Source organism: Myotis nattereri, assembly GCF_964212035.1.
Source record: "Myotis nattereri genome assembly, chromosome: Y".
Taxonomy (NCBI): domain Eukaryota; kingdom Metazoa; phylum Chordata; class Mammalia; order Chiroptera; family Vespertilionidae; genus Myotis; species Myotis nattereri.
In genome coordinates, this window is record NC_138094.1 from 29,806,409 (window position 1) to 29,825,565 (window position 19,157).

The following is a 19,157-nucleotide window of genomic DNA, read 5'->3' on the forward strand; positions in this document are numbered from 1 at the left end:
GGGTGTATTGTATAATTTTTTAATCAGAAAGAGCTTTTGACAGCATGAAGCATAATAGGAAGGTCAGAATTCCAGCCCGTTTTCAGAAAATGTGCCTTCATATATATTCATAGTCAATTATTTCAGTCAAAACATTATTCTTCAGCTGTATTTTAAATAATTGTAAGCTCCCTTGTCTACCTCAGCTTTACTGACATATTTTTAGCGCAGATGTATAAAAGCATAGGTTTGCCAACTATTTAAGACTTTACTAGGTTCATGTCATACTGACATAAAATTATTTGTTAAGATGTTTAAGTATTGTTATTTGGTCACTGACATTACAGGATGCACAGGTGGTGCACCACCAACCCAAGGGCCTCCTCTGACTTATGGTGGAAGGAGTCACTGGGATGATTATTACAGCCTCACAGGAGATGGGTATGATGGGGGGGGGTGTGCATAACAATTACTGCAACAGCCGATGGGACATCTCTTTAAGAGGCCGTGAGTGTGATGCTGGTGGGGATCATAGGATTCACCATCTATGCAAGAGAGTGTGAATCATGCAGTGCAGTAGCTCAGCTTATTGAGATTCTCAAGGGCTGCCAAGAGGGAAGTCCCTGTGACAGATGAAATAGAAATTGAACTTAAAAATAATGCTATGTTATGGAAGGCATTTATTTGAAAAGAAATTGCCTTCTGTTATTTAAGAATGAATAGAAGCAAATGGTGGGTTTGGGGAAGAAACAAGAATTTTAGATCCCTTTGTGAAATTTCTGCATAGAATGCAAAGTTTGAATTCTTCAAGGTTGTTTTATAAGTGTTGATTTTAATAACTATATACTTTAATGTTTAAATTGAATATCTGTATTGTTAAAATATTCAGAATAAAGTTTTCCACTAAATGGGATTTCTTGTCTCATTTTACTACAAACACATAAAAGCAATGTGTTTGGATGGTGAGGTGAATTCTAGGCCCTAAATTTCCCAAGGTGTCTTTGGCCACAAGTGCATGAAGTCTTTGAAGTGAACTGCATACAAAATGAAGCGTTGTGTTACTTCTTCATGGCATGCTGCCCTGTTTCCAGTTGTCCGGGGGAGGTAATCAAATGACGTATTCTTGGAAAACCTAACTGGAAAAAAGAATTGAGGCACCTCCAACAAGGCTGTAAAGCAATTGTTCACCTCCTTCCTGTGGCATTTTGTATGTCCTCAATCTTTAAAGGAATAGTATATGTAGGAAGAAAAATTACATATGGAATAATATAAATGTTTGAACAAATCTAAATGTAAGCATCCTTTGGCTTATTGAAATGCCATCAGCACCTTTCTGAAGTGGGAATAACAAGACTGAAACAGAATTTGCCACTTAACAAGCTTTCCTGAATATACCTCTGAATTAAATAAACAAAAGTGCCTGTCGATTGAGATATGTATTTTTCTATAGAACTGCTCATGCACTTCCTCTTCAACTTTTTGACATTTAATATATGCTCTCCACACATCGAGTTATCTTGAAGCCTCAGTATTTTTATGAGTGAATGTCAACAAATGTCCCAACTGGGAAAATTTTTAAAAACTCACCTGTTGGACTGTTGAGTGTATAGTTATCAACAAGCTTTCCAACTTCAATTTTAAAAATCTCCCCCAAAATGTTTTGTTTCTTAGTTATTTTTACTGGAATACTGAATGGGAAATTAATTGTGGAAGCTGGAACCTCAACTGTTGAAGGACTTTAATGTCTATCTTGTTAGACTTGGGGATGGTAGTGGGACAAACCCTGGTCGGTATGGCTCAGTGAGCCCCTTTTTCATTGCCAGCTGGAATGCTGCTGGATTGGTGAAATACCTAATAAAGCCATTTGGATGCCAAATTTACTCAGCTTAATTTTACCACTGTAGGTTTGTACTGATAACGTACTATGGTGTAGAGAAATACTAGACAAACAATACAAAACTTCACATCATGAAATAGATCACTTTATATACAATCCCATGGGGAAGTGGACTAGAAAGGAAGATTAAAGGGGAAGAAGGAACAGCATAAAAATCCTGACCATGACAAAAGGCTACTTCTTGTATTTCTAAACAGATATTCTGGGTATCAAAACCTTAAGCTATGTACATACTTTTAGACATATTTATTGTCATTGATTTCACAGAGGAAGGGAAAGGGAGAAAGAGTTAGAACCATCAATGGTGAGAGAGAATCCTTGATTGGCTGCTTCCTATAAGACACCTACTGGGCTAAGAGCCCAAAACGGGGACATGTCCCAGTCTGGGAATTGAATACTGACCTCCTGGTTCACGTGTCAAAACTCATCCACTGAGCCAAGCAGGCCAGGTTTTGGCTCTTCTTTATTCAGAGTCTTCCCTTTGACATTCGTGTGCTCAAGCTGCCCTGTATCCAGCCTACCTGACTGCTGTGCAGATTGGTGGACTCTGGGGTACATTCTAGTAGTAAGGAACCTACTATGTGTGCCTTACTCTCCATGCTTGTTTTCTAATGCCCTAGAGACTCTGCCCATAGGGCCTTCATGTACATGATCTCTGTGCATCAGCAGTCACCTCCTATCCAGGTCTCTTCTCTGCCCATCTTCATAGATGCAGTCTTTATCTAAGGTATCTAAGCATCATTGCATTGATACTATGCTTTTCTGAATATTTTGATGGAAAAGTCCAGATTCCAATATAGAATTTTTCTGGATTTCTCAGTTGTGGTCTCGAGAACAAATAAAGCGTCAAGTGCAGGACACTTGGTTTTAGAGGCAACATGCAGCAATGAGTTTTCTTTTGTTGTGTCTTAATATGGTGGGTTTTTAAAATTGATTCTTTAGAGAGAGGTGAATGGAGAGAGACAGGCACAGAAGCATGCATTCATGTTAGAGAGAAACAATGTTGGATGCCTGGGGACTTAACCTGCAACCTGGACATGTGCCCTGGTCAGAAATCAAATGGCTAAACTTTCTGGTGCACAGGACAATGCCCAGACACACTGGCCAGGGTGCACTGACTTTTATTTTCTTCCTTATCTTGCATCTGGTGGTTAATAAATACCATCAATGCTAATAACAGTGGGCAATTCCAGAGGAGGACATGCTGACAAGAGCTTTACATAAGTTGGCCCCACAGGTGAATCTCCCCACAAGGCAATGGGCATGATCTCTATGTGTGGAGGAATTAACACCCTGACCACAGGATGCTTTGCCTTTGCCCTTCCTCCCTCAGAACCTGCCAATTTTTATGATTTTCCTCAAATGCCAGAGGTTCTGATTCCCATCATGGACACTACTCCCTGTCAAGGTGGGGATGGGAAGAAAAGATGCATGTCAGACAGAGGGACAGGGAGAGGGAGAGGGGGAGAGAATAATAGAGAGGAAGAGAAAGAGAGCGTTTGCTGTAAGAGATATACATTTTCTGACCCATGTTCTCTTATCCCCTTTTATGGGGGGTGGGGAGCTCACCGACGGTTACAGAGACTTTGGCATTTTCTCTTCCTACTAAAAGAAGCAGATTGTGCCTGGCCAGTGTGGCTCAGTAGGCCTATGAACCAAGAGGACTTAGTTCAATTCTCAGTTGGAGCAGGGGCTGGAGTTTACGCCTGGATCTCCAGGTGGATGTGCAGGAGAAAGCCAACCAATGATTTTGTCTCATTATTGATGTTTTATCCATCTCTCCCTCTCCCTTCCTCTCTGAAAACAATAAGAATTGTACTAACAAACAGAAAAATGTGCTTATATGCTGATGGGCCCAAGCTAGAAGAGTGGAAGGTAGAAGAAAAAGAAAGGAACGGCAATAAAAAGAGAACGAAGGGCCAGGTGCTGTATGTGACAAGCTAGGAAGCTGCTGACACCCAGCAGAGAGCAGCAAGCACATGAGTGGCTGGCACTGAATGAGAGGCAGTAGAAGGAGAAAAACCAGGACTGACTTCCTCACATTTAGGGAGACATACAGGCAAATGGAGCCGTGCCCCGGGCCTGGATGTGTGGCCTTCTCCCTAGGTGGTCCTCTGGCAGGCCACTCAGTGAGCAAACTGAGACAGCCTAGGGCCAGAATGAGGTGGCAGGTGGGCAGGGAGCCTGTTCCATGCTGAGCAGCTAACTGTCCATTGACTGTGGGATCCAACAGCACACTAGGACATTTCCCTTTCACTTGGTTGTATTGCCCCTCAGGGTGGCCCTCCATACCCCCATCTCCCCGGTGTGACCTTCACCTGTGTCCACTTAAGTGCTCTCCGGGAACTGGCTTGAGGTTGTCCACTCTTTAGAACCGGGGTCTGTCACTGGCTCAGAGATGCTTTACCACCTCCTTGATTGATGGGAAGGAGGATCATGAGGGGAAAGTCTTCGAACATTAGACCATCCTCTACAAAAGGATGTCGTATTCTTAGGACAGGACACAGAACAAAGCAGGGGTTTATGCCAGCTTAGTATTTTGCTGAAAAGAATGTAAATGTGTTTACAGGCCACAGGAACTTGAATTCAAGAAGGGGATGTATCCAGGGGAATGACAGGCCTGAACTTGTGAGGCCAGTGGTCTGGGTCCCTGGCAGGCTGATATCCCTTTCAGTACTAGGGGCCTGACTGGTGCACAGGGAAGCCCTACCATGGAGCGGCCACAGGCCAGCGATGGAGGCTCCCAGTGGGGAGGAGTTTTAGTCCAGGGACTGGACTAGTTACCTGTGATGGCCCCAGAGTAGTTGTACCACAGTGGTGCTCACTGGAAGCCACTTTTTCCAATCCCTGTGGACGCACCTTGTGTGCGCTGACCCACTGAACAGTCACAGAGGTGAGTGAGTAGGTACCGGTGCACCAGAAAGAACCACCAAACCAGAAAGTATAAATGGTGATGTGATCTCCTGGGACCAACCTCAACCAGCCTAGTGTCTGCACATCACGATGCTCATGCCTTCTTACTTGGCCAGTAACTGCAGGTGGGAGAGTTGGGTTAACATGTCATGGAGGACACCAGATGGTTAACATCCAGTTCTCTTTATTACTGACATTTATTCACAACCATTCAAGCAAAGGTAATCCCCGCATCTACCACCCAAACCTCAGTCTCTCCCCCTGAGAGATTCAGGTGGATATTTCTAACTCCTTAGGACAAATCTCCCCAAAGAAACCATTGAGTCCCCTGTCAGCATTTCCCCCCACCCTGAGTATTTGTCTGAAACTGGCTGCTGTGTTCCTGTACGGTATACTTATGTCCGGGTTTCAGTGCCCAAGGGCCCAGAGTAAAGCCTATGAGATGTACACCCAGCTGGACACTCAAGCAACAGGATCACAGAATGGGAGTTGGGTCAAGGAAAGTACTACAGCCACAGTGAGGACAGGGGTAAGCGCAGAGCCAGACCATGCTGGGCCGCCCCAACTCCTGCAGCATATGCTTCAGCACGGCATGCATCTGGGCAAGTCGGCCCAGGTTGATGGTGCCGCTCCTTTCCTCGTAACTCTCCAGGGGGGCCGCATAAATCACGCAATTCAGCTTGCTCAGCCCAACAATGTGGCGAAGCAGGTCCTCCAGGACGATCATGGAGATGGGGTTTTCACAGAAACTTAGGGTTGTGAGCTGGGAGCAGTGGCTCAGGGCTGGCAGGATGTCCAGGAACTGGGCATCCATGATCCCACACTTATCCAAGTCCAGGTCCTGGAGAGTGGGGGAGGCTCTCTCTAAAAGAAATCGGAGTGACCCAGAACTGATATTGGTCAGGTTGAGCCCACTGAAACTCAGGCCTTTCAGCTGGCTGACGTTCAGTTGCTGGGATAGATGTCTCAAGTCTCTTTCGAAAAGCAGGCAGTTAGTGATGGACAGGGTCGCCAAGGGGGTCCTCAGGCACCTGGGGAGACATAGAACAGTTACATGTGGGGGATGGACCTGGTGGGCAGAGGCAGGTGAGGATGATGCAGGCCTTCAGGGTAAAGAGGCCCATGTCACCAAAGCCTAGAGTGTTCCGGATGATGATCAAACCCAGGATGTTGCACAGTGAAAAGTGACATTCAAGTCAGAGCAAATTTGAGTGGAATCTTTCCCCATCTGTTATCTGCTCCGTGATGGATTCAACTGGATGAAACCTCACACACTCCATTTACTCATCCGTCAAGTGGAGCACATCATACAGCCCAGCCCAAACACACAGGTGTTCTGAACATAAAGGTGGGAGGTAAAGATGGGAGGAGCTCAGAAAGGAGCCTGACCCAGGGTCTGAAGCAGGAGGCAACCAGTGCATTTTAGTATTGGAGACATGTCCTGAAATGCCTGCAACTCGGGCTTCCTTCCAGCCACAGCCTAGACCCCTGTCACCATCATCTCTTAGCCCAATGAGGCCTCTGGCAGTTGTGCAGAAAGGGCTAACCTGGGCACAGTCAGGCAACATCAAACGAGAGCTGACACCCTCCAGGAACTTAGATCACTGCACTGTTTACAAACCACCTATCCAATTTCGTAATGACTCCCTCAGGAACCCTGCATTTACCACGCATTCTGTTTGCAAGAGCCTATGGCAACCCTTGGCAGACAGGTGAATGAGGCAGCTTTGGAGTGAAAGGCTGCCATGGCCAAATCTCTAAGTGCGGAACTTAACCCCTGAAACCTCACCTCTGATTGGCTTTCCCCTTGTCATTGCAATCCTCACTTGGTTCTATTGCATCATCTTCCCTTCCACACCACTTACAAGGATGCCCAAAGCTACCATCCCCTGGCCTGAAGCCTCCATTACGCCAATTCCTAGCAAGGAGTCCCTTTAGTAGCCTCTGTCCTAGTGCATATGTCCTACCTTTGTCTGGGGGGTTATGTGACAACATGCAAGGTGACAGAGCGGTGAACAAGACACTGACTGTGTGGACCATCTAGTGGCTCAGGCACTCTAGCACTGCTGAGGGACTGCACACAGGAGAGCCCATCACTGTGCACTGAAATGGAAAGGGACTCGATCTGGTCGTCAGGGAAAGCTCGCCACCCCTCACCTGAGGATCTCGTCCAGGCGGCCTCTGAGGATGGAGACATCATCCAAATTGAGCTCCTGGAGGTGGGGCAGGCTGAGGAACTGAGAGGTGACCAGGCTAACACACTGCTCCTCCTCCTCCAAGGTGGTGTGAGAAGACGTGAAGACATGGGAGAGACGGAACCGGCGCAGATTGCCCATCTGGCCCAGGTAAGGAGCGAACTTCCTCAGGGTGGACAGCTTCCAGGTACAGTTTACCTCCAAATCCTGGACAGAGTCCAGCTGCACCATATCCAGGATGTTAGTGTTTTGCTTCGACATCGCAAAAACCTTCAGCTTCTTACAGCAAAGGTGCAGCAAACCTCTCCTTTCGCTGATTTTCTTAATCAGGTAGCTGAGGGACTCATCAAGGACACCTTTCTTGAGGCAAAGGTCTACTAACAGCTCCACAGGGGCCAAGGGTGGACTTGGCCTGGCCGTTAAGCTGCGCACTTTCCCCCTCTTCCTCATGGGCTGCGGGGCCTCAGGCTCCAGCAGTGAGCACAGATGGGCTCTGGTTCCGGCCCACACAATCCAGAACTCCTGATGAACTCTCTTCTGTAAATTAAGCACCTGCAGTTTCCATCTCCTGTGGAGAAAATAGGAGTTATGCTGGGGTGCATTATGATAACAAGGAATAAGACCATGAGTCTAGGAATCTGGGCAGCTGGGCCAGACACCTGACTGGACTTTTGACTCAATGTCCCAGAATCACCTGCTCCTGGTGCTACTGGGATCCTTCATGGTCCCCATTCCTGGTACATTTAGGTGCCACCAGGAAGGAGTGGGCTCGTGTCCCTTCGGTCACCCTCGGCATTTTCACCAGCCGTATATATCCGAAGCCTGTTCCCACAATGACCCCAGCAGTGGCTCCAAGGCCTGCCTCAGTTCTCCCTTTGGCCCTGCACACTCCCGGATCCCAGCTGTAACTGCTCAGATCCCCAGGGTGCTACCAGGCAACTGAATCCCCCATACCTGTGTCGAGTGTCCTGGGCAGGCAGGACATCGAGTCCCTCGAGCACAGCCTGCAAGATATCCTGGTAAGGCTGCCGATGGTTCATCAGGGCCCCCAGAGGGAGGCAGGGGAAGGGCCAAGCCTGCACCATGGCCTTCAGGACTCTGCTGTGCTTCCCAGCGAAGGCTGCCATGAACAGAGGTGGGAAGAGCTCCATAGGAAGCCACTCCAGAGCAGCGATGGCTGAGGCTTCATCCCGCAGCAGGCTCTGACATGCCAGTTCCAGGAGTCTGGGTGGAGCTGGGAGGCTCATCCCCATGAAGCTGCTATGAAAGAGATCATGGGAGACAGTCAGGAGCAAGGCATCTTGTCAGGCTGAGCATGAGCAAACCCGGCCCTTCTCCCTTCAGAGGGACCAGCTGAGGGCCAAAGGCACTCCTCCAGCAACAACTGGAGCGCCCCCCAAATTACCCCAACCCCGTTTTCTGCTTAGAATCTCAAAGCCACTCAGCCCTGCCTCTCCTCTGCCACTGGCAGGACAAGAACCAGGCACCAAGGAGGGGTGAGATGACAACTGGACACCTCCCACTTCTACCCACTGGCTAGCTGGAATTCTGCTGTGCAGTGAGTGCTGGGACACCATAGAGAGGATTCCACCCTTTACAGAAAAAAAGTTTCTGAGGATCACTGAAGGACTGGAAACACCTGGAGTGGGGAGCAGCCCGTGGCCCAGGACTGCCTCTTGCTAATTTCCAGGAAATAAAATAGATGTGGAAGATTAAGGAACACCCACACAATGGGTACCATTGAGGCTTTTAAATGAGGAATATAAAAGCAGCACAAACGTTTCCTGAAGCAAGGGGGAGCTGGAGGTGAGAAAAATAACGATTAATTCCAACATGTACATTTTACTGTGTGTCCCTTCTCTGAATATTAGAATGACCACTTTATCCATGACAACAGATGGCTCACATGTCACCACTAAGGCTCCTCTCAATGAGAGGCTGCAAGCCCTGGTCAGTGTTGCTCAGTGCCTTGAGCCTCCTCCCGTGCCCGCCAAAGGTCTCTTGAGGGCTCCATTCCTAACCCCCGTAGGGGGTGGGCAGGAGCCAGCTGATGGATGTTTCTCACATCAATGTTTCTCTCTCTCTCTCCGCCCACTCCCTTCCTCTCTTTCTAAACATCAATTGGCTGTTATGAAAGACTTTCATTAAGACCTGTTTTCACACAGACAGCCCAGCCGCTAAAAACTACAAAAAGGATTTTGCCACTTTGGCCTACAATAGGTTCCTTAGCAATACTTGACTTTCAGACACAGCAAAAACTTACCCTTTGAACCTCTATGAATGGCAAATGCCAAAACAGAAATCAAAATATTTTAGAATAAGGCAAACCTGCATCCAGAGGCAAAGGCAAAGTCTGCTCATTTGTATGGAAGAAAGGACAAATCTCTGGGTTCTTGGCCTACAGGTCGTTGGGGACCGCCTTAGGCTCCTGACTCACCAGAGCAGCATGGTGCAGGGAGCCCTGTGCTCAGAGCTGGACATCGACTCTCACGCTCTAGATTCTGTTTCCTCCTCTGCCTCCTCAGAAGCCATTATGCCCCGTCTGACCACACCTTCCTTCTGAGGTCCTAGCTGAAATGGCTACTTCCACCTGAGAGCAAAACCTTAGCCCTGGATCTCCAGGCATTTAATCCTGATGGGGTTTTGCACTCTCCACACCTCCAACTGAACCCTAGGTCCATTCATGAAAGGAAAAGAAAAGGAAACCAGCCTGGAAGTAGACTTGATGTGGGTGTTGGTGCCACATCAAAATTCCCTAATGTTCCCGTTAACACACCTTTAGGGAGACAGTGTATCATCTGAAGAGCGAAAGAATTTCAATGCAACTGTATTGAGTACCAAACAGCCCCTGAGACTTGATGTTACCTACAATTGCAAATCCCGTACCCATTCAAAGGGGAACAGAGGGACAGCTGGTCTTCCAGATTTTGAGGAGCAAGCCTTCCCGAGAGGAGGTCAGGCCAAAATCACATCTAGGGATTGATCAGGAGAAGGGAGGGGCTGCACGTTTGGAATGGGACAAAGGGAATTACCCAGGACAAGGTGAACATTGGGGAAACTCAAAGACACTGACTGCATCAACTTGAGAACTTAAAAGGCTAGTGGTGAAGTAGGAAACTGGGTGGATCCCTTAAACCCAAGCTGACGGGGCGTATAGGCAGGAGATTCTGTCACCCTTCCTCTGTGGAGGTAAAGGGCATTTCCTCTCAGAAGAACCAGATCAGCTCAGCAACCTGGCTTGAGAAAATTAAATGTGAAAATGTGGGTTGTGGTAAGGCCAGAGGAGGGGTGTGGCAGCTGAACCTGGGATGTGACTTATACAATTCTGAAAGCCATTGAGGGCTGAGAGTCGTGGGCTCTTTGGAATCTTGGAGGCACAGTAAAAAATAAATGTGGGCCAAAATACCTGTGTATCCTTACCAAGGAGCTACTACAAAGGGCATTCATTTTAGCTCAGGAATCCTATTCTACATCCCAACCTTTCACAGGCAACAGGTTATTCCCAGCCAAGTTCCAGGGGCCGGGGCCCTAAACATGACTGCCAAAGTCTGTATAAATAACTAATGTTTTCTCAACCCCAGGGAACAATCCATGCAAATTTGGCTTCAGAAAGCTCCTTCTGGGCCCAGGCCTACAACTCTCACTCAGATTGTGAGGGAAAATGTCCTCTCTCAGGATTAAGCACAGTGCACTGATACACCTTCCCCTTCAGAAGATTTGAAGCTGTACTTGGCATGTAAGGATCTGCCATAGTTTGGGATATCCCCATGCTGTACTGAGTCACACATTGGATCTTTTGAAATCCAGGGAGACACAGACAGAGAGAGAGCCAGAGGGCGGGGGGGGGGGGGGGGCGGGGGGGAGGCAAGAGAGAGAGAGACAGAGGCAGAGAGGAGCAACTTTTCTGTAGGCTCTTCTGTACCCCCTGCATTGTGATGCCCAAACAACTTTCATATTCCAGGCAGAGGGACCACGTGACAGATTACCACAGTGGTGTTGACCTGAAAATTCCAGACTGGCTGATGAGGTTTCTGGAAGTGGTTCAAACTGTAATGAGGTCAGCAGTTGAGTCTAGACTTGGTATCATGGGCTTAAAGCCGGAGTGGTGCCACCTGGGGTGAGATTTTCTCTTTAACACAAACATTACATGCACCAGGCAGAAACTGGGAAATTGGAGGAGCCCAAGCTCAGGCAGCTTCTATGAGATTCCAGTGTCCAGGAGATACAAGGAGGCAGGAGGGACCACTTAGAATGACCTAGAAACAAAGTGTGAGCGAACATGCCTTCTTCATGAGCAAGAAATACTCCTCTATCCACCACCCCCCCCATACGGAGCCTGCTTTCCCAGGGCATGTGCTGTGGCACTGGGGGCAGGAGAACTTCATGCCCAGTATTGGACAGGCTCCGCCGACTCCCAGCACCCACACATGAATTTGGGGGATGTTTTCACCACATCCTGGTCACCTGCCACCTGCTCTCATCATGGCACTCACTTATGTACAGGACACAGTAGCCTCTGAGCCCATGAGAAGGGCCATCCTGTGCAACCGCCTTCTCCAGTCAAAAAATTGCTACTGTGATCCCAGGTCATCTGCCCTTGTGACCTCTTTTTAAGAAAGGGGGTCCTTAGAATGTGCTCCAAGTCTGGGACCCTCTTTATGCATCCCTGGAATGTCAGTCAGCCCATCAGGAACCTGATGCTGGGGACACCCACTGACAACAGAAATCAGGAGTTCTCCCCAATTCTTCTGAGCTGTTTTGGAGAACATGACAAGCTACAGTGTATAGAAGGAAAATCAACATCCCAGCTGCCTTTCTGGATCCAAAGAGGCACCAAAGAGGCAGGACGATGCCCTTCCTGGGTTCCACAGCAAGCCCTGCCTCTGTGGGCCTTCAGAGGCCCTGGGGACCAGTCCTCATGCATGGGCCTTCCCATCGTCCAATCTCTTCACCCAGCCTTTGAGCAGATACCCTTCCAGCTGGCTTCTTTCCCTCTGCAGTCAGACCTCTTCCTACACTGACCTATTTTGTCCTCTGTGCCTTTTTCAAACTCACAAGTCTCTGCTGGCACTACCTGACCTGCCTGTGCCCAACAATACCTGGTTTCACTTCAGACCCAATGACATCTAGACCTAAACAAAGGATTGCCTCTCTTTCTTGCTCCCCAAGGAGAGCATGCCTCACGTCCAGGACATGCCTGGGTCTAGCCATTGAATGCCAAGGACGCTGTAGGAGGGCTGGCAGGAGGCACTGGCACAGAGTGGACATGTTCTCAGGGATGTCCACGGGTCGGCCGATCCTCGCCCGCCAAAGACAGACTCCTCTCCTCTCTCTCTTCAATACATGATTTACTCAAGAACAGTCACTGAGTGCCTAAGGTGCATTCACTGCTATTCCGGGTGACCTGCAGGGACACTTCATGAGAATGTCACGGTCTTCCTCAGAGAATCTCTGAGGCACGAACCCTCACTTGTCTGAGTAGAGAAATGAAAAAACAAAACAACTGGGCGGGAAAATGTGTAAATCACAGGCTGGTCTTGCTTTGCCCTGTAGAGCATGCCTCACAGAATGGTACCTCCAGGTATAACCTGCCCAGCAATCCTAATAACCATAGGAAAAGTTGTCATTTTTCAATGGCCATTACAAATTTTTATAACAACATTAAAAACTCTGTTAGAAACATACCATACATGCAAATAAATAAAGTTTTAAAATCACTACTTAGCACCCTGTGATTTTAAATATTTGAGAATTAAAAACTGACATGCGCTTTGCAAACTATTTCCTGAGTAGTTTAAACATGGCTTGCGGGTCTTCTGCTCATACAACTTTCCACACAGAGTGAGAGTTTTTTCCATGCCCTGGTCAACTGTCACATTCTTTCTAGGTTTGGATAAGCTTCCAAGGTCCCATTCCTTCCTGCTGCCTACGTGGGCACATGTCTCTGGGAGAGTTCCTTTAGTGTGAAGCTCTTTGGCCTCATGGCTTACCCTGGGACCTCTCCATCCTTTTTTTTGGTCACAACCATGTTGCTCATTTACACTTCTCTGGGAGCTGGCCGTTGTGAACCAGAAGCTGGGTTCTGAGTCACGATGATGAGTAAAAGTAATTCCTCATGTTTGGCAGAATTTAAGAAATTATGGAAGCATTTCACTTTCCAAGTCTCATTACTTCTCTCTCCAGACAAGGGACCTTGGCCGGGGCCATCAACTGACTACCTTCTCCATGTGCAGTAACTGAGGCCTGAATCAGTCGCCTGCACTCGTATCTCTGAGTGAGTCATGGGACGGTGACAAAAGAACAAGGCCCTGGTTCCTGATGTACGGCTCCCATGGCCATCACCTGGGCCAGCCTGATGGGAGTATGCCTAGAGAAGTCACCAGTGAATGGAAACATGCCACTCTCTGTGTGGCAGCGGTGGACACAATCAGGGTCATGGGCAGAGAGCAGGAGTACCCATTTAGGTGACAATCACCTGCCACAATCCAGGTGCTCAGCAGGTCTGTGCTCAGCCATGGTGTAGGGACCCAGTCAGGTCTTCAGGAGGATAGGGTAGGTGATGGTTTGATATTCTCAGGGAGCACTAGGAATGACCTGAGAGTATGTAAATTTACTGATGGGGTGCCACCCACAAGATCTGGGTAGCAGTTGTGCATGGAGGCCCCTCCAACAGCTGAGGTAGAGGGAAAGAAAGGGGTGGGGGACCCAGCTCAGCGCTGGGGCCACAGGAGGCATAGCTCCAGGGTGTCTCCCTCTTGGCCTGAGCTCCGCTATGCCCCGCCGCCTCATCCTCTGCACAGGTGGATCATACTAAGGAGGGCACCTTCCGGCAGCCCAGGGCTGACAATTCTCCGAGCCCAAACTACTCTGGAGTCATGGCCTTGATCTCTCCTCTCAGGGTCCTGTGACCAGTATGTCCTTAAATAGCCACTCTCAATGTGGCTGAGACACTAGTAACACGAGGGGTTACCACCAGGTGACCTTAGTACCAGCAGCATCTGTGTGAGGCCTGATACTCCCAATGCATGAGGGCGAGGTCTCTCCATCCCCATTCTGTAGCTCCCAGGCCTCCCTGACCTCCTTGGGCTGTAGCCAGGGGACAGGTGGTGCACTACTGTTACTTTGTTTCAAGAACCATCCCTTACCCTCAGTGGTGCAAGCTCAGGGGAAGAGACCAAAACTTACCTGTCACCAAACACCAGTTAAGTCAGTCTGTGGGCTCTCATGCCAGCCCTGCTCCGAGCAGAGTTGCTGAACAAGGGGTCCCTAACACACTACAGCTTCTTGTCTCACGCTCGCTCTCTTTTACCCCATGAAAACACAGGAGAACAAATGAGTTTTGGAGGACATGACCTGATAATACAACGGCTGCTCCTGTTTCTGCTCCCCCAGGAGGAGCCTGAGGATGCAGATCCCACCTCTTTCCCTAATGATGAGAATGGAAGAGGTGCAGGGCTTCTCTAGACACTCAAGGAGGCTCCCGTAACCAGCACACCTGAAGATGTCTTCCTTCCATGCTGGCTCAGCTCAGAATGGCCTCACGCCCGCCAGTACTTGGTTGCCCTGGTGGTCCATGGTCTCAGTCACCTGTGTCAACCCAGGTCAGAGTAAGAACCAAATGGTCCCCAAATAAGGAAACACCATGTTAACGCATGTACGTAGGAAGCCATGGGCTCCTGGGAAAATCTTTTAGAACACCGTGGAGGAATCTGAAAACTGGAGATGTGCCCTCGCTGGTTGGGCATCGTCCTACTAGTGGAAGGGCACAGGGTCGGGGCACGTACAGGAGTCAACAGTATTTCTCTCCTGTCTCTCCCCCACTCCTCTCTCTCTGTCAAATGGATGAAAAGAAAAGAAACCCAGATTACTTGAGAAGGTGGCGGCTGGCAGGACAGAGGGGAAAAGGTGATGTGAGTGAAAGGGGAAAGGAGAGTGTGTGGATGTGTGTGTGTGTGTGTGTGTGTGTGTGTGTGTGTGTGTGCGTGTGTCTGTGTGTGAGTCAGGGACAGTTAAATATGGCAGGAGTATCAGAGCCTGGCAGAACCAGTTCTCCTGGACAGGGAGCACCTACCACCTCCGTGGACATTCCACACCATCTGGAAGTGAGGAGCAGCCTCTTGTAGGAACTCATAAACACCACTGCCAACACAGGCCTTAAACACTGCCCGCAACCTGGCAGCCATGCCAGCCCAAATCCTGCTGCCCCACCCAAAGACCAGTAGACCCTAGGACCTCCACCTCCAAAGGTACTGGCCTCCCAGAACAGTATGTGAGACATCGCCCCACCCCAGCAGCAGATATCTGGACACCACAGTTGCGCTTTGCCTGAGCGCAGGCCTTCTGAGCCCACCCTCCACAGGCCTCTTCTGGGTGCTGCTGAGAGCACCTGCTGGGCACACTCTTAGCCAAACAAGGGCGCACTGCTCCAGCAGTAGAAATTCTAAATTCCCTCTCCCTGGATACCTGCCCACAGACACCTCAGTCGTGCGGCTTCAGAGCCAGGGCCTTTCAGTTTGCGTCAGTGCGCCGCACTGACAAATGTACCTCAGTTGCCCCTGTTAGCCGCCACTGGACGTGCATATCCAACCACGGACACCGCAGCAAAAACTGAGTCTTCCCACCCAACAGCTGCAGAACTCTGGACACCACAGTTGCACCTTTCCAGTGTCCAGGCCTCCTGAGCCCAACCACCCCAACAGACATTTCCTGGGTGACTCTGTGAGCCCCTGCTGGGCACGCACAATTTCAACCAAGACCACAAGGCAGCAAAAACTGGGATATACCCCTTCCTATAGCTGACTTCTGGACACCGCAGTTGCGTCTTTTCAGCACACAGGGCTACTGAGACTGCTGCCCCTAACGGCAGCTCCTGATGCCACTTCGAGCCCCAGCTGGGCGTGCTCATATCCAAACAAGGCTGCACAGCCCCAGCAGTAGAAATGTGGACTTCCCCCATCCCGACTGCCAAACAACATACACCATGGTCGCATGGTTTTAGCACGCAGGCCCCCTGAGGCCACTGCACCAGCAGGTAACTCTCAGGGCCTCTGTGACCTGCCACTGAGCACACTAGTATCCAACCAAGTGCTGAATGGCCCAGCAGAAGATAGTCGGACTTCCTCCTTTCCATCTGCAGACCTCTGGTCACTGCATTGCACTGATCCAGCACGCAAGTCCCCTGAGCCTGCTGCAAGGCACAACATGCTGGCATCCAGTCCCCACAGTAGCGCTGCTCCAGCACAAGGGCCCCCTGAGCCCACTGCCCCAGTAGACGATACTTGGGTACCTTTGTAAGCAGGCACTGGGCATCCAATTCCAATTATGGATGCTCATCCCCCAAAGCAGAAAATGGGACTTCTCCCTACACGGGCCAGAGGCACAGCACAATCACTCTGATCCAGTGTGTAGGCCCCACAAGCACACACCACTTGCAGACAGCTCCTGGTGCTATCACTGGGCATATGCCTTTCCAACTGAGGGTGCATGGCTCCCTCAGTAGGATGCAGGGCACCACCCCTCCCCCCCACACACCCCGGGTTACCTACCTCTGGACAGTCTGCTGCTGGATCCTAAACCCCTTTGTGATTCAGAGGGAAATCACACTGGCCAGAATCCCACTGCCTCAACCACAAACTACGAGATACCCGCCTCCGCACACTCATAGGCCTGGGACCTCATAGTGAGTTTCAGAGTAATGCTAATCCAGCGACGGTCACACCACACCAGCTAAAGTCACAGTTCCTGAGCCGCAGGCCCCAAGACTCCTTAATCCCAGGCAATGGTCTTTGGGAACAAACAGTGAGCACATACCAGTGAGACCTCAGAAAACCTTTTCCACCAGAGCCGGAACAATAATCACATCCAAAACACCTTGCAAAACAATGCTGGGGTCAGTCACATTGCTAACCCGTGATAACACTTCATCCACAAATAAGACACTAACAGTCAAGACCCAACTACCTCAAGAGAACCCAAATAGCTCAAGTAGGGAGCTCCACTAGATGACCTATCCCAGAAGACCTGAGAGATCACACCATTAGAAACACCCCCAAAAGAACCTGCGTAGCAAAGCAGTTGAATCTAGCTCGCAGATACAATACCAATATTACAACAAAACATAGGGAGACAGAAAAGCAATCCCCAAAGGAATGAATAAAGTGAAAACTACGGAAAAGGAGTTAAATGAAATGGAGGCAACTAACGTGTCAGATGAAGAAAGTTTAAAATGCAAGAGGAGTGCCTATGGGAGCTTTGTGACAACACCCAACAAAACAACATCTGCATCATAGGCATATCAGAAGGAGAAGAAGTGAAGCAAGGAATAGAAAACATGTTGGAAGAGATAATGACAAAAACTTCACGGATATTGGCCAGAAAATAACTATGCAAGTGCAAGAACCACACAGGGTCCCAAACAAGATGAACCCAAAAAGACCAACACTAAGACCCATCATAATTAAACATCAATGCCAAACTAAGAATCATAAAGGCCATTAGAGAGAGACAGAGAAAGTTACCTACAAGGGATCTCCCATTAGAATATCAACTGATTTCTCAACAGAAACACACCAGGCCAGAAGGGGATGGAATAAAATATACAAAGTGATGTGAAACAAGGGACTGAATACATACCCAGCAAGTCTACCATTCAAAATTGAAGATGGAATCTGGACATTCACAGACAAAAAAGGGCTAAGAGAGTTTATTAACACCAAGCCAGCAATGCAAGAAATGCTAAAAGGACTGCTGTAAAAAGAAGAAACAAAGGCAAGATGAAACAAATATATAAGAATAAAAATGATGACAAACAAGTACATATCAATAACAACATTAAATGCAAAGGGATTAAATGCTTCAATCAAAAGACATAAGGTAGGTGAATGGATAAGAAAACATGATCCATATATTTGGAGTCTGTAAGAGACCCACCTCAGAGCTAAGGATTCACACAGACTGATAGTGAAGGGATGGAAAATAAAAGTGTTTCAGGTAAATGGAAATGAGAAAGAAGCTGGGATGGCAATACTTATATCTGACAAAATAGAACTCAAAGTGAAGGCCATAACAAGAGACAAGGAAGGCCACTACATAATACTAAAGGGGGAAATTCAACAAGAAGATATAACTCTGATAAACATATATGCACCCAATACAGAAGCACCCAAATACATAAAATACACACTTCTGGAAGGTATTAAGGGACAGATAGCAATATAGTCATAGTTGGGGATTTTAATACCCCATTGACACCACTGGATAAATCCTCTAAACAAAAAAAACTCCAAAGAAACAGCAATCCTAAATGACTCTCCAGTTCAGATGGACTTGACACCTTCAGAACATTTCATCCCAAAGCTACTGGATATACATTCTTCTCCAGTGCACATGGGATCTTTTCAAACACAGACTACAGATTAGGACACGCAACATCTCTTCAAATTCAAGAGCATAGAAATCATAATAAGCATCTTCTCAGGTCACAATGGCATAAAACTAGAAATCCACTGCAATAAAAACAATGAAAAAATCAAACACTTGGAGGCTAAATAGCATGCTATTAAACAATGGTTGGGTTATCAAAGAGATCAAAGAAGAAATGAAAAGCATCCTGGAAACAAGTGACAATTAAAACACACAATCCTAAAATCTATGGGATACAATGAAAGCAGCCCTGAGAGGCAAGTTCATAGCTCTACAGGCCTACCTCCAAAAACAAAAAAAAAATGGTAATGAAGTATCTAACCTTGCAACTTAATCAATTAGAAAGAAAGCAACAAGAAATGCCCAAAGTACTCAGAAGGTAGTAGATAATAAAGATCAGAGCAGAAAGGAACAACAAAGAGACCAAAAAAATATAAAATATCAATGAAACCAGGAGCTGGTTCTTTGAAAGGATACCAACAATCATGAACTGCTAGCCAGGCTCAACAAAAACAAAAAGAGATGACCCAAATAAACAAAATTATAAATGAAAGAGGTGAAGTAACAAATGACCCCACAGATATACAAAGGATTGTAAAAAATTACAACAAACAACTCTACTCCAACAAACTGGACAACCTGTGTAGCTGGACATTTGTAAACAAGGATCTGATGTCCTGCCAAGAAGAAGCGAATGTTCTATCAGGAGCACAGCGAGAACTGCAAGCGAGTCACGCTGGGTCAACATTACA

At 48.0% G+C, this 19,157-nt stretch overlaps 1 protein-coding gene and 1 pseudogene across 2 annotated transcripts in view; one reads left to right on the forward strand and one right to left on the reverse strand.

Annotated features, from left to right (window-relative positions):
* Positions 1 to 5,264: 5,264 nt before the first annotated feature.
* On the reverse strand, positions 5,265 to 8,231 carry LOC308512407 (melanoma antigen preferentially expressed in tumors-like; the record flags this gene model as incomplete). Its single annotated transcript, XM_081082170.1, has 4 exons — positions 5,265 to 5,820; positions 6,457 to 6,464; positions 7,054 to 7,552; positions 7,939 to 8,231. 4 exons carry the CDS (start codon positions 8,229 to 8,231, stop codon positions 5,265 to 5,267), a joined length of 1,356 nt encoding a protein of 451 aa, XP_080938296.1.
* A 7,741-nt stretch (positions 8,232 to 15,972) lies between these two features.
* LOC308512409 (centriole and centriolar satellite protein OFD1-like) overlaps positions 15,973 to 19,157 on the forward strand; it is a 134,084-nt pseudogene continuing 130,899 nt past the window's right edge. Inside the window, exon 1 of the transcript in view lies at positions 15,973 to 16,015. The product of the transcript in view is annotated as a centriole and centriolar satellite protein OFD1-like (transcript). The remainder of the gene's footprint in view (positions 16,016 to 19,157) is intronic.